The 18685-nt window shown below is 49.1% G+C and overlaps 1 protein-coding gene across 13 annotated transcripts in view; it reads left to right on the top strand.

The window, feature by feature from the left end:
- The window catches only part of TUB (TUB bipartite transcription factor), an 89405-nt gene that overhangs the window by 33979 nt on the left and 36741 nt on the right, over positions 1 to 18685 (top strand). For 8 of the 13 annotated variants that reach the window (XM_086340202.1, XM_086340196.1, XM_086340198.1 and 5 more), the window contains one exon: positions 7461 to 7619. The exons of the other annotated variants lie outside the window; for them this stretch is intronic. In XM_086340202.1, the coding sequence (XP_086196328.1) occupies positions 7461 to 7619 (159 nt within the window). The remainder of the gene's footprint in view (positions 1 to 7460; positions 7620 to 18685) is intronic. 13 annotated transcript variants of the gene reach the window in all.

Genomic DNA, 18685 nt, shown 5'->3' with positions numbered 1-18685 from the left:
AATTTATTTAATCACTCTATTTTGGTTATTTCAATAGTTTCTAAATTCTCAATGATGAACGTCCTTATTGTAAATTTCCATGCTCACTTAGATTACTTTCTTAGAATAGCTTCAGAGAAGCGAAATTAATGGCTCAGAAGAGTGAATGTCTTTAACGGTCTCTGATACATGAGTGTGAGACATTTCTTATGGAAAGAGCATCATTCAGAAATATATGACAATAGATGACACGCCACCCCTTGGATGTCCACCAGCTTTGCACTTGCTTCAGTCACAGTGTCTCTTGCCATATGAGAAGACTGCTGTTTCAAACCTTATAAAATCTGTTTGGCTTCTGGATTTAGGAACTTGCTTAGAGCAGCTCCTCTACTCTCTACACATGATTAGAACACTATTGTCTAATATTTTTTCCTTGTAGAAATGTTTTCCTTTTTACATAAACCTTAATCCATCTGTTATTTGTTTTTATGTCTGATATGAAGTAGGGATACACTATTTTCCCCCAGATAGCAAGTTGAACTCTAAACCATTTGGCAAATAGTGCAACATTTATTCAGTCTTTTGAAAGGCCATCTTTATCATAAACCAATTTCCTCTACAGACGTGGGTCTCTTTCCACACTGCATCAGTCTGTTTGGTCATTCTCTAGCCAGTATCATTATTTTGGTTATTTCAGAGTTTTAGTACAGTTTGAGAACTGGTATGACAAGTCCCTTCTTATTCTTGTTCTTTTATAAATTTTTCTTGGATATCTTGGGGATATTGGCTTATTTTTTCCAGTTGACTTTTGGGATATATTTGTTCAATTAAAAAAATTCGACTGCATTTGTGATTAGAATGGCATCAAACCTATATATTCATTTGTAGACATGAATACCAAAATTATAATACCAGACAGGAACAGAGGATTCATCTCCTTAAATCAGGAGTGTTTGTATAGGTAAGATTTCTTGTGTTTTTTTAGAATTTTAGTATGTTTTCATGTATATGTGAGACATTTCTTATGAAGTTTTCATGGATATGTGAATAGGCTAGAATCTCTTGTTTTATATTTATAACTAGATGTTTCTGATATGTAAGATAATTATGTAAGTCAGTGTGTCAGAACTGGAGTAGGTGTGTCAGAACTGAAGGATCAGGGTGTAGCCTCATCCTCACTGAGCCCAGGGGACCCTGAGGCCTGAGGGGTAGGGTCTTGCCTCTGGTCATAAGGTGAATCTGGAGCCCAGGAGTAGATTCCCAGTCTGTGTCCCCTAGAAACCTCCTAAGTTAGATGGAGAGAAGGGCTCATTGTAACTCAGTAATCAGGGAGCCAACTACTGTTGCCATGGAAACCTAGAGGCTTCTTCTGGGAGGACCAGGATGTAGAGTCTAGAGAGAACAGACTGCATTAGGATGGGACCAGTCTAGGGTGTGTGTGTGTGCGTGTGTGTGTGTGTGTGTGTGTGTGTGTGTGTGTGTATGTATGAGAGAGAGGGGTGGGGAGAGAGAAAGGGAGGGAAACACTTTTTAAAGAGAGAGGTACCCACTTCATCATTGTCTACTAAGGTCTGGTGCCGTACTCTAGGTTGACACTGGGTGGTGCTGTAAGAAGGGGTGTCCAAGGCTGCTCTTAGAATGAGCTGGAAGCACTCTAGGCAGAAGTGCTAGCATCTACCCATCATAGGACCTGGAGTCCAGCTGGCATCTGCTGGACACTGGTTCTTCCTCCCTCAAGGCCCAAAGGGAGGCCCCCACCCAGGCCACACAGACCCTGGGATGATGACAGAAGAGACTGACCTCTCACCCCAAGACTCATCTCCATTGATAATGGGCCAGGTGGCAAGGACAGTGCAGGAGTTCACAGGGTATGGTCAGGAGGAGTGGACAGGGCCTGACCTTCAGATGGAGCTCAGGGTTGGGACAGCCAAGGCCAGCATGTGATTCTTTCACAGCCTCAGTCTGGCAAGACTCAGGAAGGGGAGGCCCGTGAGTCCTGTGAGCATCTGTGGAGTTTGTAGCTGGGAGTCCTTACTCCCCTGCTCGCCTTGCCGCCTGCTCCTGCCCACCTGGGTCCTGAGCCTCCTGCCTTCTGATCCCTCCCCGCCAGCCCAGGAGAGCCTGAGCCCAGAACTAACTGCCCCTGAGCAAGGGCCACAGGCCCCAGGGAGGCTTTCCCTAGGCAGGCACGGGATGAGTTTCTGGAAGCAGGCGGGGTGTCTTCATTTGGGAGGTGGGGTGCTGGGGAGAGAGGAGGGAGGTGGGCTGCTACAGCCACCCGTGGTGCCCAAGGCTGGGTCTAAAGGACCCAGAAGTGTTGAGCGAGCAGCGCTTGTCCATCCCTTCCCTGTCCCACCTCATCCCTGTGCCCCAAGGAGGCCTGACCTCCAGGAATGGAGCTGTGATCCCAGGGAGGCTCCCTCCAGCTTTCCCACCCCTTGATGTCAGGGTCACCCTCATGATTGATCCAGGAGGTGGGCTTAGAGTTCTGGCAGGGGTTGGGGGGAGTCTCCTGCCTTGAAATGTGGGGGTGATATGAGGATGCCTGAAGTATGAGCTCTGTGTGTGGGGTGGCCGGTGTAAGTGCCTGTGCTAAGTGATCATGAAAAGAGATGAGGCAGGTGATGGTGTACATGTGTGCATGGTGTGTGTGTGTGTGTGTGTGTGCGGTGGGGAAGGAAGTGTGTGTGGTGTGTCTGGAACAGTGGAGGTATGTGATGAGCTGGTATGGTATCCATTGATGTGTGAAATGCCTTGAGTGGGAAGCTGACAGGTCTTTGTTGGAGGGTATGCGCGTATGAAGTACGTGAAGGAATTTCAAGTACATATGCGTGTGTGGGTATTGTGTGTGACAGTTGGGTGTATGGATAGTGTGAAATAGAGCTGGAGGCAAAGTATGTTTGTGGAGTGTCCGAGGTGGCGTGTGGGAGGCAGCTGTACACGTGTGAGCCTGACTGTGCCAGAAGAGCTGGCATGTTAGTATATGTGGCTTGGGAGGGGAAGGGCCACATGGGGATCCAAATTGCACGCATGCATGGTGTGTCCGTTAGTGTGTGTCGGAGGAGTAACGAAAATGAACTAGCATGTGAGAATGCGGAGAGTGCGTGAAGAAGGGACAGGCATTGGTGGCCATGGTCTTCCTTCTCCAAGTTGAGGAACCTGAAGCTCAGTAGGGAAATAAGCATGGCCCTATGCCTAGCAGCTCACAACCCAGACTATTGAGGGTTGAGAGGAGACTGGCCCCTCTGGTGGCCTGGTGCTGGTGGGTTATGGCCGGTCATGTTCAGTCCCTTAGGGTTATTGTCCTGGAGCTGGCTCCCACACTCCATGAGGATCAATTGTGCAATAAAGAAAAAGTTTTGTAAGCCAGCTGCTAAATATAGCTGTTGTTGCTAAGTCCCTTCAGTCGTGTCCGACTCTGTGTGACCCCATAGACGGCAGCCCACCAGGCCCCCCCATCCCTGGGATTCTCCAGGCAAGAACACTGGAGTGGGTTGCCATTTCCTTCTCCAATGCATGAAAGTGAAAAGTGAAAGGGAAGTCGCTCAGTCGTGTCCGACTCTTCGAGACCCCATGGACTGCAGCCCACCAGGCTCCTCCGTCCGTGGGATTTTCCAGGCAAGAGTACTGGAGTGGGGTGCCATTGCCTTCTCCGAATATAGCTGTTATTGAAACTTAAATAATATAAATGTAAAGTTAAATTATGTTTTTTAAAAAAAGGTGATAAATACACAAAACTCCCCACTTTGTAAGTTTTTTTCCAACGCTGGACTGCATCTTCAGTCCAGCCACTCTTACGGCTGGTCTTGTTGTGAGGCACTGCCTTGCATCTGTTCCTCACTCCACATTCAATCATGTCTCAGAATGCAAGTATTCCTTCCCCAGAAGTCAACAGATGCTACAAGTTAAGACTTGATTTTTGCTTTTGTTGATGGTCTAGACTTCAGAAAGGGACGGAAAACAGTTTTATGAATGCAGATCAGATTTTCAAGTTTGAAATGTCTGTGGCTGCTTCATTGTCAACAGCACTAACTATTGAACAATTTTTTTTTAAGAATTCAAAAACTGTTTACCAATTCAGCAAAGAAGCCACTCAAATCACTGGTGAATGGCTGACGTTTTGACACGTCTTTGTTGTTTCACTTTCATCTTACTTTTTAAACAAAATCATCAACCAACATGTGCATCAGAACTATACCATCTGCCACTGTAATCATAGGTTGGCTCCAGCTAAAGGGGAAAGCAGAAATCAATGAATGCGAACACAGGTATACCTGTGGCGGATTCATTTTGATATTTGGCAAAACTAATACAATATTGTAAAGTTTAAAAATAAAATTAAATTAAAAAAAAAGAAATCAATGAATGCATTAATTTGGGGGACAGTCAACTGGCTATATGGAATTTTTATTTTTAAATTATGTGCTGTACATCCTTTATATCAGCAAAATTTATGATAAACTTATGTATGTAGGCATGCAGACATTTTCTGGAGAGCCGGGTGTTAAGCATCACTGGAGCTCTCAGTAGGTCCTACCCCCTCCACACACGTCTCCCTTATGGCACACGGGATGAGGGGAAGAGTGCAGGTGCAACCTCAGAGACACTGGGAGCTGCTTCTCAGATTTCCAGACAAGCTGGAGCAGCTCACCAGCTCAGCTGTGACCTCCTCCTGCTCCTGGGCTTTGGGGCTCACCTGGTAGCCCCATTTATTTAGCAATAGCTACCCAAGCCCCTTCTCTGCCAGGTGCTGGGCATTCCCAAGGAAGAGGAGGACATGGTCCCTGCCTACATGGAACTTACAGCCCAGAGGAGGAGACACCCAGTCCCAGCCAGCCACCCCCTTGAGAGCATAGGGCAGAAAGGAGACCCCTTACCCAGCTGGAGAAGGAGGGAAGCCGGGACAAGAGCAGCTGGCCTGATACAGACGCTTCTCAGTACTGGGTGCATAGTACCCATGGGCTCTCTGTTAAACAAGCAGAGACTCTTTCAGTAGGTCTGGGCAATCTGGTGCCCAGGAGTCTGCAGTGTGCTTGGGTGTGGCATGACCCTCAGGCTACACTTGGAGAAGTCTTGATCTGGGGAGAGAAGAGGGTGCATGCAGAGGCAGAGGGATGAGAAAGATGAAGTCATGCTGGGAAATCTGGAATGAGACTTGATGGGGGCAGAGGAGGGGAGAGGGGGCTGGAGCAAAGTGGAGGTGGGCCAGCCTGGAGGGGAGGGCGGGGAGAAGCAGGAGGCAGAGGGAGCCGCTCACATAGCCTCACAAGGGGTTTGGATTCTGTCCTGTGGAATGAGGGGCTGTTGAAAGATCCTGGTTAGCAGAGAGGCGACGTGCTCAGGTTGACTTTGGAAAAGTATGGTGCCCTTAGAGCTGGCAGGACTGGAGGTCCTGGATTCTGGAAGGAGGCTGGAGTCACGTGAGGCCTAAACCCAGAAAGAAGCGTGGGGGACAGAGGAGAGGGACCTATAGGAGGGCCTTGAAGGTTGAACTCACAGGGCTAGGTGAAAGACAGATGAGTTAGGGTGGCATCTGGGTGTTTGGGGGTGAATGGGTAGATGGCAGGGCCATTCATGGTGCCAGAAAACACAGGAGGAGGAGCAGGTCTGGAGTGAGATGAATTCAGTTTTGAACCTGGAGAGCTGGGGTGCTTCTGGAGGGACCCCAAGACACTTGGAGCTCAGGGGAACCTGCAGGATATAGATTTGGAGCCCCAGAAGGTAGATGGGGGCCTGGGGTGGGATTGGAGAGGTTCCCTGGGAGAACACACAATGAGAAGAGCCTCAGAACAGGTCCAGAACAGAACAGATCCAGTCCTGAAGGGCCAGGAGCTCAGGTGCCTGACTTGGCCTTATTTCTGGAAGAGGTGGCCCAGACTCCGGTCCCTCCATTCAAGAGAGCCAGAGAGGGGGCTGGAGGAGGCTAGAGTAGTTCAGAACCATGGGCGGGCAGCTGCCTTCCACAAGAGCAGGAGGTCACAGCACTTAGGAGTCTCAGGGTCTCAGTTCTAGCTCCAGTCCTGGTTCTGCTGCCAACTTGCTGTATGACCTTTGACAAATCACTACCCACTCTGGGCCTCAGCTTCTTTATTTGAAAGTGGGAAGGTTGGACCAGACCAGTGGTTTTCACATGACATTTGAAGCCCCAGAGTCACCCAGAAACTAACTCTAGGGCATCCTTGGAGTGGGAGGGAGAGGCTGAGGGTGAGGCACTCCAGCCCCTGGCCTCCCCCAGCTTCGTCCAGAGCCACCAGAGCTTTTATAGTTTCCGTGTTGGTTTCCACCTAGAACCACTGGGTCAGAGAATCCCAAGTCTGTGAAGCCTTATCCACACAGACACTGTGGAGACTGAAGGGTAATAAAACACGATGAGGAAACGAAATAGCCTCACTCAGATACTGTGTGAGCCTTGATACCTGTTTTCCCATGTAGCGCAATCGTGGTCATGCCCATGCTTACCCAAGACTCTGCGTGGCTGTGGGCAATTTCAGCAGCTCAGCTTGCTCCCTCCTCCTGGCTGGTGGGTCACCAGCCTCAACCATCAGTGCCCCACCTCCATGGGGGTCTGTGTGACACCAGCCCTTCCCCACAGCTTCTGCGGACAACACAGTGTGAGGTTGGTTGTGAAGCGCCAAAGGGATTCTCTGAACAGGATGGAGAACACTTGGGTTCTTCCTAAAGTCTGGTCTCCATGATGATGCCCACTGAGTGCTGGAGACCTCCACTGGTTAAGACTTCCCCACCTCACCCAGCTGTCCCCCAATACCCCTCAAAGCTAGGCACTGTCAGCAAACTGGAGGGAGGCTGGGCCTAGACCTGTGTGCAGGAGGGAGATGAGTGGAGACAGGAGCAGAAATGGCCTTAACAGTGCCCCCTAGGGAAAACCCAGACCCTTCAAACCTGTTTGCGCTCACAGCCCAAGAAGCCCATGCCTGGCTTCCCTCTCTCCAGGCAGGGCCCCTGAGCTGTGGAAGGCCCCTGCCCACACCCTGGCTCTGGGATCCTGCCATGAGGTGGTCATCTGGGAGGGGCCAGCATTCATGCCTGTTTGCCCCTTGTTTCTTCAGCCCAAGTTCATGGCCCAGCATGTACCACCCTCCCATTGCTGGGAAGGTGGTACTGCCCCTGCCCCTACCTCCTAGGGCATCCAGATGGCCCAGACCAGGACACATTGGACCCCAGGATCCCAGGCTTGAAGGCTGTGCCTTTGGGGAGTTCCAGGGTCCCCAGGTCTCTTGCTACCTTGGGAACAGTTTGGAGGGAGAGCTCAGCAGAAGTGGCCTCCTCCCTGTCACCCTCTCAGTGTCCTAGCTAGGGCTCAGAAGCTTGCTCCAGGACCCCTGGGATGAGCTCCCCACCCCTCCCTTTTCCCTCCCCTGCTTTCTCGGTTCCCAGGACCATGGAGGCCACTTCAGCAGTTGTCATTTGGCAGGGTGATTGGATGGAGGTGGGGTGACGACTCTTGGTGTTTCTGACAACAGGCTGGGGGACTCAAGCACCAATGTGAAGCTGAAGAGAGTCGTGGAGACAGGGGGCAGTGAGACCGAGTCTGCCCAGGCCACGCCCGTGGCCGGGGTGTGGCCCTGGGCCTGGGGAGGGTCACTGTTTGAGAGGAGGACGCAGCTTTATAAAATGACTCCGTAAGTATGGACTGGGTGGGTGGGGCCGTAGGCCCCTCTGCCCCACCCTGGGATGTGGGAGTGGACCAGGAGCAGCTGCAGCTGCTATGGGGCAACCCAGATAGCTGGGGGGCTGCCAGTGTCAGGGATGTGCAATGCTGGGGCCAAGGCAGGGGGTGGGGAACTAGTCTGTGGACAGCTAAGGAGCCTAGTTCCCATTTCAGGGGCCTGTGGAGGACCTTCTGAGATGTCCTAGGCTACTGCGCTAGGGCTTTCCCTTGAGGGTCGTGTGGAGGTGGGGAGGTTATGGTCTCTGCCGTGACTGCTGACTGCAAGCTGGCCTTTGGTCCAGATAAGAGCCACGAGAACCCAGGAGCCCAGGAAGACAGGCCCGTGACTTCTTTCTTAGGCATGAGAGGCGCTAGGACAGTGATTTGCCTCATACAGGCCTGTGGAGAGTTTATACATGTTCCCAGGCCCTTTATACATGTTCCCAGGCCCTACTCCCACAGATTATTGGTTGGGGCCCAGGAGTCTAGTTCTTGAAAGCCCCTCAGGTGATTCTGATGGAGCTCTGTGGCTGGGTGAGGACTCATACACAGGCCCAGTCCTACCATAGGCAGGCCCCTGCCCACAGTGCCACCCATAGATACTCAGGCTTTGACTCTTGGAGACGTTCTGGTCACCCAGAATCTCACGTGAAGGGTGGAAGGCCTCTTCAGGAACCTCTTCCTGAGGCCCAGAGGAGAAAGAATGGTGCATATGGTGGGCCCTTGAGGGAAAAAGACTGAGGAAGAGAAGGATGAAGCCTGAAAGAATGGGGTTCCTGCACCTGAGTGTCCGGGGCCTCACGCCCAGGCTTGTGGTCCTCATAGCCTGCTCAGGGCCCAGGGCACCCAGGTCCACACCAGCCCCCGCACTGCCCCCATCCCCAGCCTGACTCCCCCGCCCCATCCGGTCCCGTGAGCCTGACTCCTTCAGCAGAGAAACTGGAGAATAGAGGTTCGAGAGAGGTTGTCTTGGAAGGCGAGCATGCCCGAGGATCATTATGGAATTTTGTCAGTAGAGTTCAATTTTAGTATTTTTAATGTCTTTTGGAAAATGACCTTTAAAAGCTCTCCTGATTAACGTGAAGGTTCCTGACTTCACTGAATCAAGGTGAAAGTAACACAAAGTAACTAACTGGATGTTTGCATGGTAGAGCTGGAGTCTGAGGTGCTGTGAGCTAGGTCGCCTCCCATCTGGCCTGCCCAGGGCTGCACCTTCATTTCCCTGACCCCAGGCACGTCCACACCTCCTGGCTGCGGAGCCTCTGAGCTGCTCACCCGACCCAGTTTGCTGAGTCACTTCCCAAGGGCTGAACCTTTGGGCCCTTTCCAATTTCTTGCTATTATAAATATCACTGCTATGAATATCTCTGTACAAATTACTTTCTTAGTATTTTACTGGGAAGCAATCCCTGAGCGGAATCACTGGGTCAAAGGATGTGCACAATTTTATAGTTCTTGTCACATATTACTAGATAGTTCTCTGGAAATATTGAACCCATTTACCATGATGCCTATTATGTGTGGCCAGTCTACACAGCCCTCCAGTAGTAAGATTCATTGTTTTTATTTGTTTGGAGATGTTTTGTTTTTTATTTTTAGAATTTATTGAAGTATAGAGTTCATTTACAATGTTGTATTATTTTCTGCTGTACCACAGAGTGATTCAGTTTTATGTACAAATATATATATTCTTTGTCATATTCTTTTCCATTATGGTCTGTTGCAAGATATTGAACATAGTTCCCTGTGTATACAGTAGGCCCATGATGTTTATCCATTCTGTGTGTGATAGTTTGCATCTGCTAATCCCAGATTCCCACACCATTCCTCCCCCACCCTCCCTCCTCCACGAGTTTGTTTTATTTTGATTTGATTTTTCCTGTCTTGCCATATTGGCTAGGAGCCATGCAGTAAAGTTGTTCCCATATGTATTCCCAAAATGATCAGTGGAGCTGAGCATTCTCTGAAGGACCCTAAGAACCTGATAGGCAGGGATTATGGTGGGATCAGTCCTGAGTCAAAGAGTTAGACTAGGGCTGAGAAATGGAAAATGCTGGTTTTCTAGACTTCGTCTTTCTGCCCCTCGCGGTAGGGCACCGGGATCCCAGTTCCACCTGCTCTGGGACTGAGCCATAGCTGCCTGCACCAGCTGTGGCCTTCTGGCTGCCTAGATTACCACATTGTGCTTGTGGCTGTGGTCCTGGGGTTAAACTCTGTTTGGGCTTTGTAGTCTACCTGCCTGTTGTTTGATCTCAACCACCCCTGGGGAGCTACACCAGGAGTTTGTCCACTGCCTATCAAGCCAGGGCTTTGACTGTGGCCCGCGAGGCCATCTGGGTAAGGCCAGGAACATTTGTAAGCTTTGGGCTGCCGTGCCTTGGCTGGGCTTCAGGCTTGCTAAGTTTGGGACAGTCTTAGGGAGCCTTGACCCACATCAAAGTCTAGCACTGTGGCCTGCACATGTCAGGAGGGCTCGCCAGTGACGTAAGGGGCTCTCAAGACAGAGACAGTGAGGTTCGAGGGCATAAAACCCGGTGATGGCAACTGGGTGCTGTGGTCGTTGTGGGCAGGGCCACAGGACACCCTGGGATCTCAGAGGGAACAGGCCTGAGTGAGGGAGGAGAATAAGTCCAGGCAGACCTGACTGGTGGGCAGCGGAAACTAGAGTGTGAGGCTGGCAGTCACAATGTCGAAGTACTGAGACAATTTGAGAACGCAGTCACACGTGGACATTCAAGGGTGTCCTGGGTAGGATGGAGTTACGGGACCGTTTGTGAGCCAAGCGCATCTGGGAGTTCCTGTACCAAGGGCCTGTCTGTGTTGAAGCAGGATGCTGGGGGAGGGGAGGACACAGGGCCAGTGTGTGATACAGACAACAGGGGCCGGCCTCTTGGAGGGGAATTGGCAGAAGCTGGCCAGGATCAGTGTTCCAGCCCAGCACCTGGGTTTGGATCTGCTGAGAGAAGGCCTGGCTCATGGACGTGGAGCTGAGGGGGTGCAGCCGGGAGCCGTCCTGGGCTCTGTGTCCTCCGGCCTTTGGGCCAGAAATGAATCTCCTTTCCCTCTCATTCCTGGCCTAATGCTCATGGACCCAGGGCTTGGGTAGGGCTGGAGCAGATGATCATGGACAGGCGAGACATGGCCCCAGGACCCCCAAATGGCAACTAGACAGAGCCGAGAAGTGGTTTGGTGCAGCAGAAATGTGGATTCAGATTTGGATAACCGAGTCTGACCCTGGTGCTGTGTGTTTCTGTGTCACTTTAGTTTACCATCTCCCACCCTCCACTTCCTCTTCTGTAAAATGGGGATATTCACTATAGGGTGGTTGAATTACAGAGGAATTCAAAAGAATTGAATTAGAAAGGAATGAATGAAAGTGCTCAGCACAGATAGCTGTTGCTCAACAAATGCCAGTTTCCCTTCTTTTGCTTCTTTTAGCTTCTAGAGCTGGGCCATGTGTGTCTCAGGTGTGCTTCTGTGCTCAGCAGGAGGGCCCGGGGTGGAGGGAGGGGAGGGGACAGCATGTGCACTGGCAAAGCCCAGGAGCAGAGCTGGAACAGAATCTCAGCTTCTGGGTTAATCTGACCTGCGGGTTATGGTGAGTTTAGCCCAGTGGATGGTTAAATCCTGGCGAGTTCCTGAGCCTCTGTTTCCTCATCTGAAAATGGGTTTATTAACATCTCGAACCCAGAATCGCATGAGGAGTCACAATGATGCGTGGAAAGCACTCACACCAGCCATGCATATAGTAGGTCCATTCATATGTGACAGTGTGGTTTCTGTGACTGCTGACACTTCTGTGACCCCAGGGTCACAGAGAGAACAAGTATATGCATGGTGGTGAGTGCTCCAGCTGGTGCTGTGGCTAAGTAGTCTGTGGCTAACGTATTATCCTTGAGTTGGCTGAGGAGGGAGGGCACAGCCAGATGCTGCCCTGAGGCCCGGGACCTGTGGGACTCCAGGGTCCTGCCAGGGGCAAAGCGGGCTCTCAGCAGTTCTCTTTCACACCGGGAGTTCCCAGAGTGGCAGAGCCAGCAGGTCTCACCAGGATTGGGCTGAGGTCTTGCTTGGCACAGCACGGAACCACCTTTCCCCTGCAGGAGCATCACCGGAGGCAGGCAGGCAGCACAGCGAAGGAGTCAGGAGGGGCCCAGCATGGGGTCAGGACGCGGCGGGGCAGGCAGTTCCGTGCGGTCAGCTGCCTGTGCCCGAGCCCTGATCCCAGGCCTGGTCCATTGCTATGCACAGGGGACCAGGGGGTGGACTGTTCTCTGGAGGCAGGAGGACCATGTAGAGGGTCCAGACTTCTGGGAAGAGTCTGGTTGAAGCTGCCTCAGACTTCCTCCAGGACCCCTGCTCTGGGCACCACAGCCCTGGGGCAAGAGGATTCCAGGGTCCTGAGTCCCAGCCTGTCACCTGCAAGTTGGAGATCCAGGGCAAGTCTAGCCTATGTGACTGTTTGTATCCCTTTCTGGAAATGTGCTCGTTTATCAGGTACTGTGCTTGTACTGGGCACGCAGCAGGGGCCAGAATCAGACGTGATCCCTGGTTCTGGACTCCTTGGTCTAGGAACTAGCCTGTAAATTACACCAGTAATAACTGCTGATGTTTGAGGACTTCAGCAGTGGTTACAAAAGCACTCTGAAGGGGTGTGAAGCCACCTGCACAAGCTCTGCCCCTTTCAGGTGTGCAGTACCTGCACTTGGCAGATGGCCCTCAGTCCCTTTCCCCCCAGGACACCCCTGGACCTGCCAGGATCCTCTGGGCAACTGTGTAGCCCATCACCTCTCTCCAGCACACACACACTCACACATGCACAGAGCCATCACCACGTGAAGATAGGACCCCTCCCTCTCTCTGTTTCTGCCCTTCATTCTGAACCTCTTACTCCAGCAGCTCCACTCTGATTTCCTGATCTGATTTCTCTGTCCTCCCGGCGTCTGGCTGCATAAGATATTGGTTTGTCGATGGCCTTACCCTACCAGTCTTACACTAACTAGGTCCTGCATCTCTGGCTCGTACCTCTGCCTCCCCCTTCCTCCAGCAAGATCCAGGAACTGTCACTCTTTATGGGGCACTTGGGAGTTAGTGCGATGAGGCTGTTGATGGGCTGTCCTTTCCCAGTTTCCCATCCTGTTCAGCCAGTGTCAAGGAGTCACAGATTCCCAGGTTTGGACCCTGTCTGCTCCTTCCTAGCTGTGTGAACTCGGGCAAGTTGCTTTACCTTTGAAACCTGTTTCATGTAAAATGAGAACACTGATAGTACCTCCTGTGTAGGGCTACCATAAAAACTCAGTGAGACCCCGTAGATGCGGTTTTTGGCACAGGTCCTTGCACATAGTAGATGTTTAATAAACATTAGCTTCTGTTATTCGGAGAAGGCAATGCCACCCCACTCCAGTACTCTTGCCTGGAAAATCCCATGGACGGAGGAGCCTGGTAGGCTGCAGTCCACAGGGTCACGAAGAGTCGGACACAACTGAGCGACTTCACTTTCACTTTTCACTTTCCTGCATTGGAGAAGGAAATGGCAACCCACTCCAGTGTTCTTGCCTGGAGAATTCTAGGGACGGGGGAGCCTGGTGGGCTTCCGTCTGTGGGGTCACACAGAGTCAGATACGACTGAAGCAACTTAGCAGCAGTAGCAGCTTCTGTATTACTTTGTGCCTAAGAAAATCTATGGAGTGGATAGGAACGATTATCTTTATTTATATACCCAGCAAAGAAATATTGATTTGCTTTGTTCCAGCACTGCCCTAGGTAATGGGGATAATCTGGGGAGCAAAGCTGAGGAAATCCCTGCCCTGGGAGCTTTCACTCTGATGGTTTTCACCCCCACAAAATCCCCCTCTTCCGTCAGCCTCTTCTCTGCATCTTCCCCTGGGGCAACCTCTCTGCCCTCTCTCCCTCAGCCTCCTCCCTCAAGACTCCCTGAACTCATCTCCTGGCCCATCCTCTGTGTATGCTCTTCCACTTACCGAAAATGTGTGTCCTGCAGACATGCAAACCTAGCATATCTGAATTGGAACTCACATATCCAACCCCCCTCCCAAACCTCTTCTCCCACTGTGTTTCCTGTGGGGATCCCTGCCCCACCTCCAGCCATTCCTCCGTCATCTTCATTGTCATCATCACCTCTCGTGGAGCGCTTACTATGTCAGGCACTATTCCAAAGGCTTTCATTTATTAAATCACTTAATCTCCTGAAATCCCTAAGAAATAGTTGCAATTGTTTGCAGATAAGAAGACTGAGATGAGACTGGTTACATGAATAGTTCAGGGTTCCATGACTCTAAATGGCAGAGCCAGGATTATTAGCCAAAAAAACCCCCCAAAACAAAAAATACTCCAAACACAAAAGCTGGAGGCAGCCTGGCCTCAGAAGCTATCTCCAAAGGCTCTGCTTTCCCTCTGGTTGTGCGCCCTGACCCGAGCCCTTTCTTAGTGGGCTCACCTCAGCTGTGCCCCTCACCCTGGTCCCCTTCTCAGCCAGAGGCCAGGCCCCTCTGTTCTGGGCTGTTGAAGACCCCACTCACCTGTATCTCTGCACCCCTCTTGCCTCACCCCAGACCCTGCTCCAAGGGCTGCCTGTGATCTGCCTTACAAGCGGGACCATGTGTCTCCCCAACTTCCTATTGCTGCTAAGAGATTCAAGACCTCAGCCTGGCCCCGAATAACCTCCCCATTCATTCCATACGCCACCCACCCACCCCAGTGCTCTCCTGCCTCCTGAGTCTCCCTTACTCCTTTTCATTAAATCTCCATCCAGCCTGAGTGGTGCCTCTGCTGCAAAGCTCTGCCTGACCCTTGGCCAGACTCTACTGCCCACCCCTATGCCTCCACAACGCTGGACCCCACTGGTCCAGACCTTCACTCTGCTCACGATTATCACTTGTTGTGTCTGTGTTCACCAGTGTCCTCCACTGCCCTGTGATTCTCATAGGCTGGCACCATGTCTTACTCATCTCTGGGTGCCAGAGACTAACAGGTCTGGCTGCAGAGGGAGTCTCCATGCTCAGATGAATAGAGCCAACCTCCAGTGTCACTCAGCAGTTTGGATCAGGAAAGGTCTGAGGGTCTTTCTTTTTTTCCCATCATATCCTGCTGTAGAAACCAGAAATGGGGGATGATTTCCCATACTGTCAATCCCAGAGGAATGGCTGAGCTGGAAGGGCCAGTGGAGGTCATCTATGTTAATCCTTTATCTTTGAATTGTTGGACTGAGGCCCAGAAAGGGGAAGACCTAGTCCCAGGCCATTCATCAGTGAGAAGTTGTGACTAGAATTCAGATCCCAGCATACTTCCTGGTTTGCTGAACTGTTAGATTTTTTATTTTCTTTGCTCTTTCTCTACATAAACTTTGTGCTGTGGTAACCCCAATTCCTTCCACTGAAAATCAGCCAAAATCTCAAGGCTCTGGAATGTTTCTCTCTCCCCTTCCAGATAACTCCATGTACACTTCATTTTATACAGCTGTCATCACAAGTTTGCATTCCTGTTTTCTTGTTTAGTACTTTGGGGTAATATTTAAGTTCTTACAGAAAATGGGGTATATTTCTGTGTTGCTTGTCTTTGTCCACTGACATTTCATGTGAGATTCCTATCTGTCAGCATGCTGTTTTAGTTGGTGTTGCTTTATAATATATTTTAACATCTAGTCAGACTGGTCCTCCTCTCATTAGCCATCATTATCAGAATTTTCTTTGCTTTTCTTACTTTTCTTTGCCTCCAGATAATTTTTACCTGGGTTACCTAGGGGAATCAAGGGCAGGAAAATAGTTTATCCCAGGCTGCCCTAATCTTGGGCATCAACACAGATCAGTTGAATTGTGTGCTCAACTCACAGCTCTGAAAATGAAAAAGAGGCCCATTGATTGGATAAAATAGGCAAAAAAGGAAGTGGTGACACCAACTCCCCTTGCCACTGCCCTTTACCTCCTGTCCTGGGAGGCAGGGCAGGAGGGCCACACGGTGATAGATGTGCTTCCTCGGGGTGGGTGTAGCTGGTGCGGGAGATCACTCGGCAACTATGGGTTTGCCTGAGACCTGGAGCCTATTGGCAGCTTCCTGTGTAGGGTGGGGAGTCGGGGGAGCAGGCCCAGCCCACACATCCTCTGAACCTGCACCGCCAGCCCTGCAGCCGTCCCACCTCCTCGGCAGGGGCGCAGTCTGTCTGCACCCTGAGGTCTTTGTGCTCTGGTGCAGGAGTCTGCTTCTCACTGCTCACTCTCTCAAAGTTGGTACCTCAAAACTAACATCTCACCTCTTATTAACCAGTTACCCTTAAAAGCACTTACTTGAGGTACAGAATGGACACCTAATTTTATCAGCGACCCAACTGCTTTGTAAGACAAAATTTAGGAATCCTCTTTGTTAAAAAAAATTTCATTTTATGTCAGAGTATCAGTTCAATTCAGTCGTTCAGTCATGTCCAACTCTTTGTGACCCCATGAACCGCAGCACGCCAGGCCTCCCTGTCCATCACCAACTCCTGGAGTCCACCCAAACCCTTGTCCATTGAGTTGGTGATGCCATCCAACCATCTCATCCTCTGTCATCCCCTTCTCCTCCTGCCCTAAATCTTTCCCAGCATCGGGGTCTTTTCAAATGAGTCAGCTCTTCACATCAGGTGGCCAAAGTACTGGAGTTTCAGCTTCAAAATCAGTCCTACCAATGAACACCCAGGACTGATCTCCTTTAGAATGGACTGGTTGGATCTCCTTGCAGTCCAAAGGACTCTCAAGAGTCTTCTCCAACACCACAGTTCAAAAGCATCAATTCTTCAGCACTCAGCTTTCTTTATAGTCCAATTCTCACATCCATACATTTCCACTGGAAAAATCATAGCCTTGACTAGATGGACCTTTGTTGGCAAAGTAATGTCTCTGCTTTTTAACATGCTATCTAGGTTGGTCATAACTTTCCTTCCAAGGAGTAAGCATCTTTTAATTTCATGGCTGAAATCACCATCTGCAGTGATTTTGGAGCCCAGAAAAATAAAGTCAGCCACTGTTAACACTGTTTCCCCATCTATTTCCCATGAAGTGATGGGACTGGATGCCACGATCTTAGTTTTCTGAATGTTGACCTTTAAGCCAACTTTTTCACTCTCCTCTTTCACTTTCATCAAGAGGCTCTTTAGTTCTTCTTAACTTTCTGCCGTAAGAGTGGTGTCATCTGCATATCTGAGGTTATTGATATTTCTCCTGGAAATCTTGATTCCGGCTTGTGCTTCATCCATCCCAGCATTTCTCATGATGTACTCTGCATAGAAGTTAAATCAGCAGGGTGACAATACACAGCTTTGACATAATCCTTTTCCTATTTGGAACCAGTCTGTTGTTCCATGTCCAGTTCTAACTGTTGCTTCCTGACCTGCATATAGGTTTCTCAAGAGGCAGGTCAGGTGGTCTGGTATTCCCATCTCTTTCAGAATTTTCCACAGTTTATTGTGATCCACACAGTCAAAGGCTTTGGCATAGTCAATAAAGCAGAAATAGATGTTTTTCTGGAACACTCTTGCTTTTTCAATGATCCAGCGGATGTTGGCAATTTGATCTCTTGTTCCTCTGCCTTTTCTAAAACCAGCTTGAACATCTGGAAGTTCATGGTTCACGTATTGCTAAAGCCTGGCTTGGAGAATTTTGAACGGAGTATAGTTGATTTATAATGCTATATTCACTTCAGGTATATAGCAAAGTGATTCAGTTGTATATATATATACACATATATCTATTATTTTTCAGATTCTTTTGCCATGTAGGTTATTAAAAAGTGTTGAGAGTTCCCTGGGCTCTACAGAAAATCCTTGTTGATGACCTGTTTTTAGGAACACTGCTGATTGGCACTAGTCATCAAGGCAAAGTGACTACTTTGCCTTTCTTGTCTTAGAAGCCTGGTTCGTAGACCATCTTGGCCTGTGCCCTCCTTTCCTCAGGTCATCACCTAAGGGAATCTTAAGAAATCCCTGTACATTATCAAGTTTCAAACTTCCCTTCAATTTTTGCTTTGAATTAAGTGAAGTCTAATTTAGGAAAAATTGCTATCTTTAAAATACTCTTCTTATCAGGTAGGAATATATTAGGAATCTCCATTCAAGTTCTTTTTATAAATCTCAATTATATTGCCTAAATTTCTTCATATGGATCACAAATAAGTTTCATTAATATTATTTTAAAACATTTCACACATAATCTTTCCATTGTAGATGAGAGATCTTTCAAGCTGTAAATGATTATTATTTTATAATTATAATATAAATATTGAGTATTTTCTTTTCATCTTTTTATGTGGTGACTTTATTGAACTTTCTGATTCTAGAGATTTTCTCATTGATCCACTTTAGTTTTCTCAAGAACCCAGTACAGAGTGCCGTTTGCAATAATGTAAATTATTGCAGGTTTGATCCCTGGGTTGATCCCATTTGCAACAATGTAAATTATGACTCTACTTTCTAATATAGTAGACTAAGGAGTGTTATAGGCTAATATATAGTCTACTATAGTAGACTAATGACTGAAGAAGAACTAAAGAGCCTCTTGATGAAAGTGAGAAAAAGTTGGCTTAAAACTCAACATTCAGAAGACAAGATCATGACATCTGGTCCTATCATTTCATGGCAAATAGATGGGGAAACAATGAAAACAGTAACAGACTTTATTTTGGGGGGCTCCAAAATCACTGCAGATGGTGACTGCAGCCATGAAATTAAAAGATGCTTGCTCCTTAGAAGAAAAGCTACGACCAACCTAGACAGCATATTAAAAAGCAGAGACATTACTTGGCCATCAAAGGTCTGTCTAGTCAAAGCTATAGTTTTTCCAGTAGTCATGTATGGATGTGAGAGTTGAACTATAAAGAAAGCTGAGTGCCGAAGAATTGATGCTTTTGAACTGTGGTGTTGAAGAAGACTCTTGACTCCTTAGAAGAAGACTCCTTGGACTGCAAGAACAAACCAGTTAATCCTAAAGGAAATCAGTACCAAATATTCATTGGAAGGACTGATGCTGAAGCTGAAGCTCTAGTACTTTGGCCACC

Source organism: Bos grunniens, chromosome 15 (assembly GCF_055505025.1).
Source record: "Bos grunniens cultivar Pamir isolate PY7600 chromosome 15, Bosgru_T2T1.0, whole genome shotgun sequence".
Classification (NCBI taxonomy): domain Eukaryota; kingdom Metazoa; phylum Chordata; class Mammalia; order Artiodactyla; family Bovidae; genus Bos; species Bos grunniens.
The sequence above is the reverse complement of the archived record's forward strand: the minus strand, read 5'-3'. Positions and strand labels throughout refer to the sequence as shown.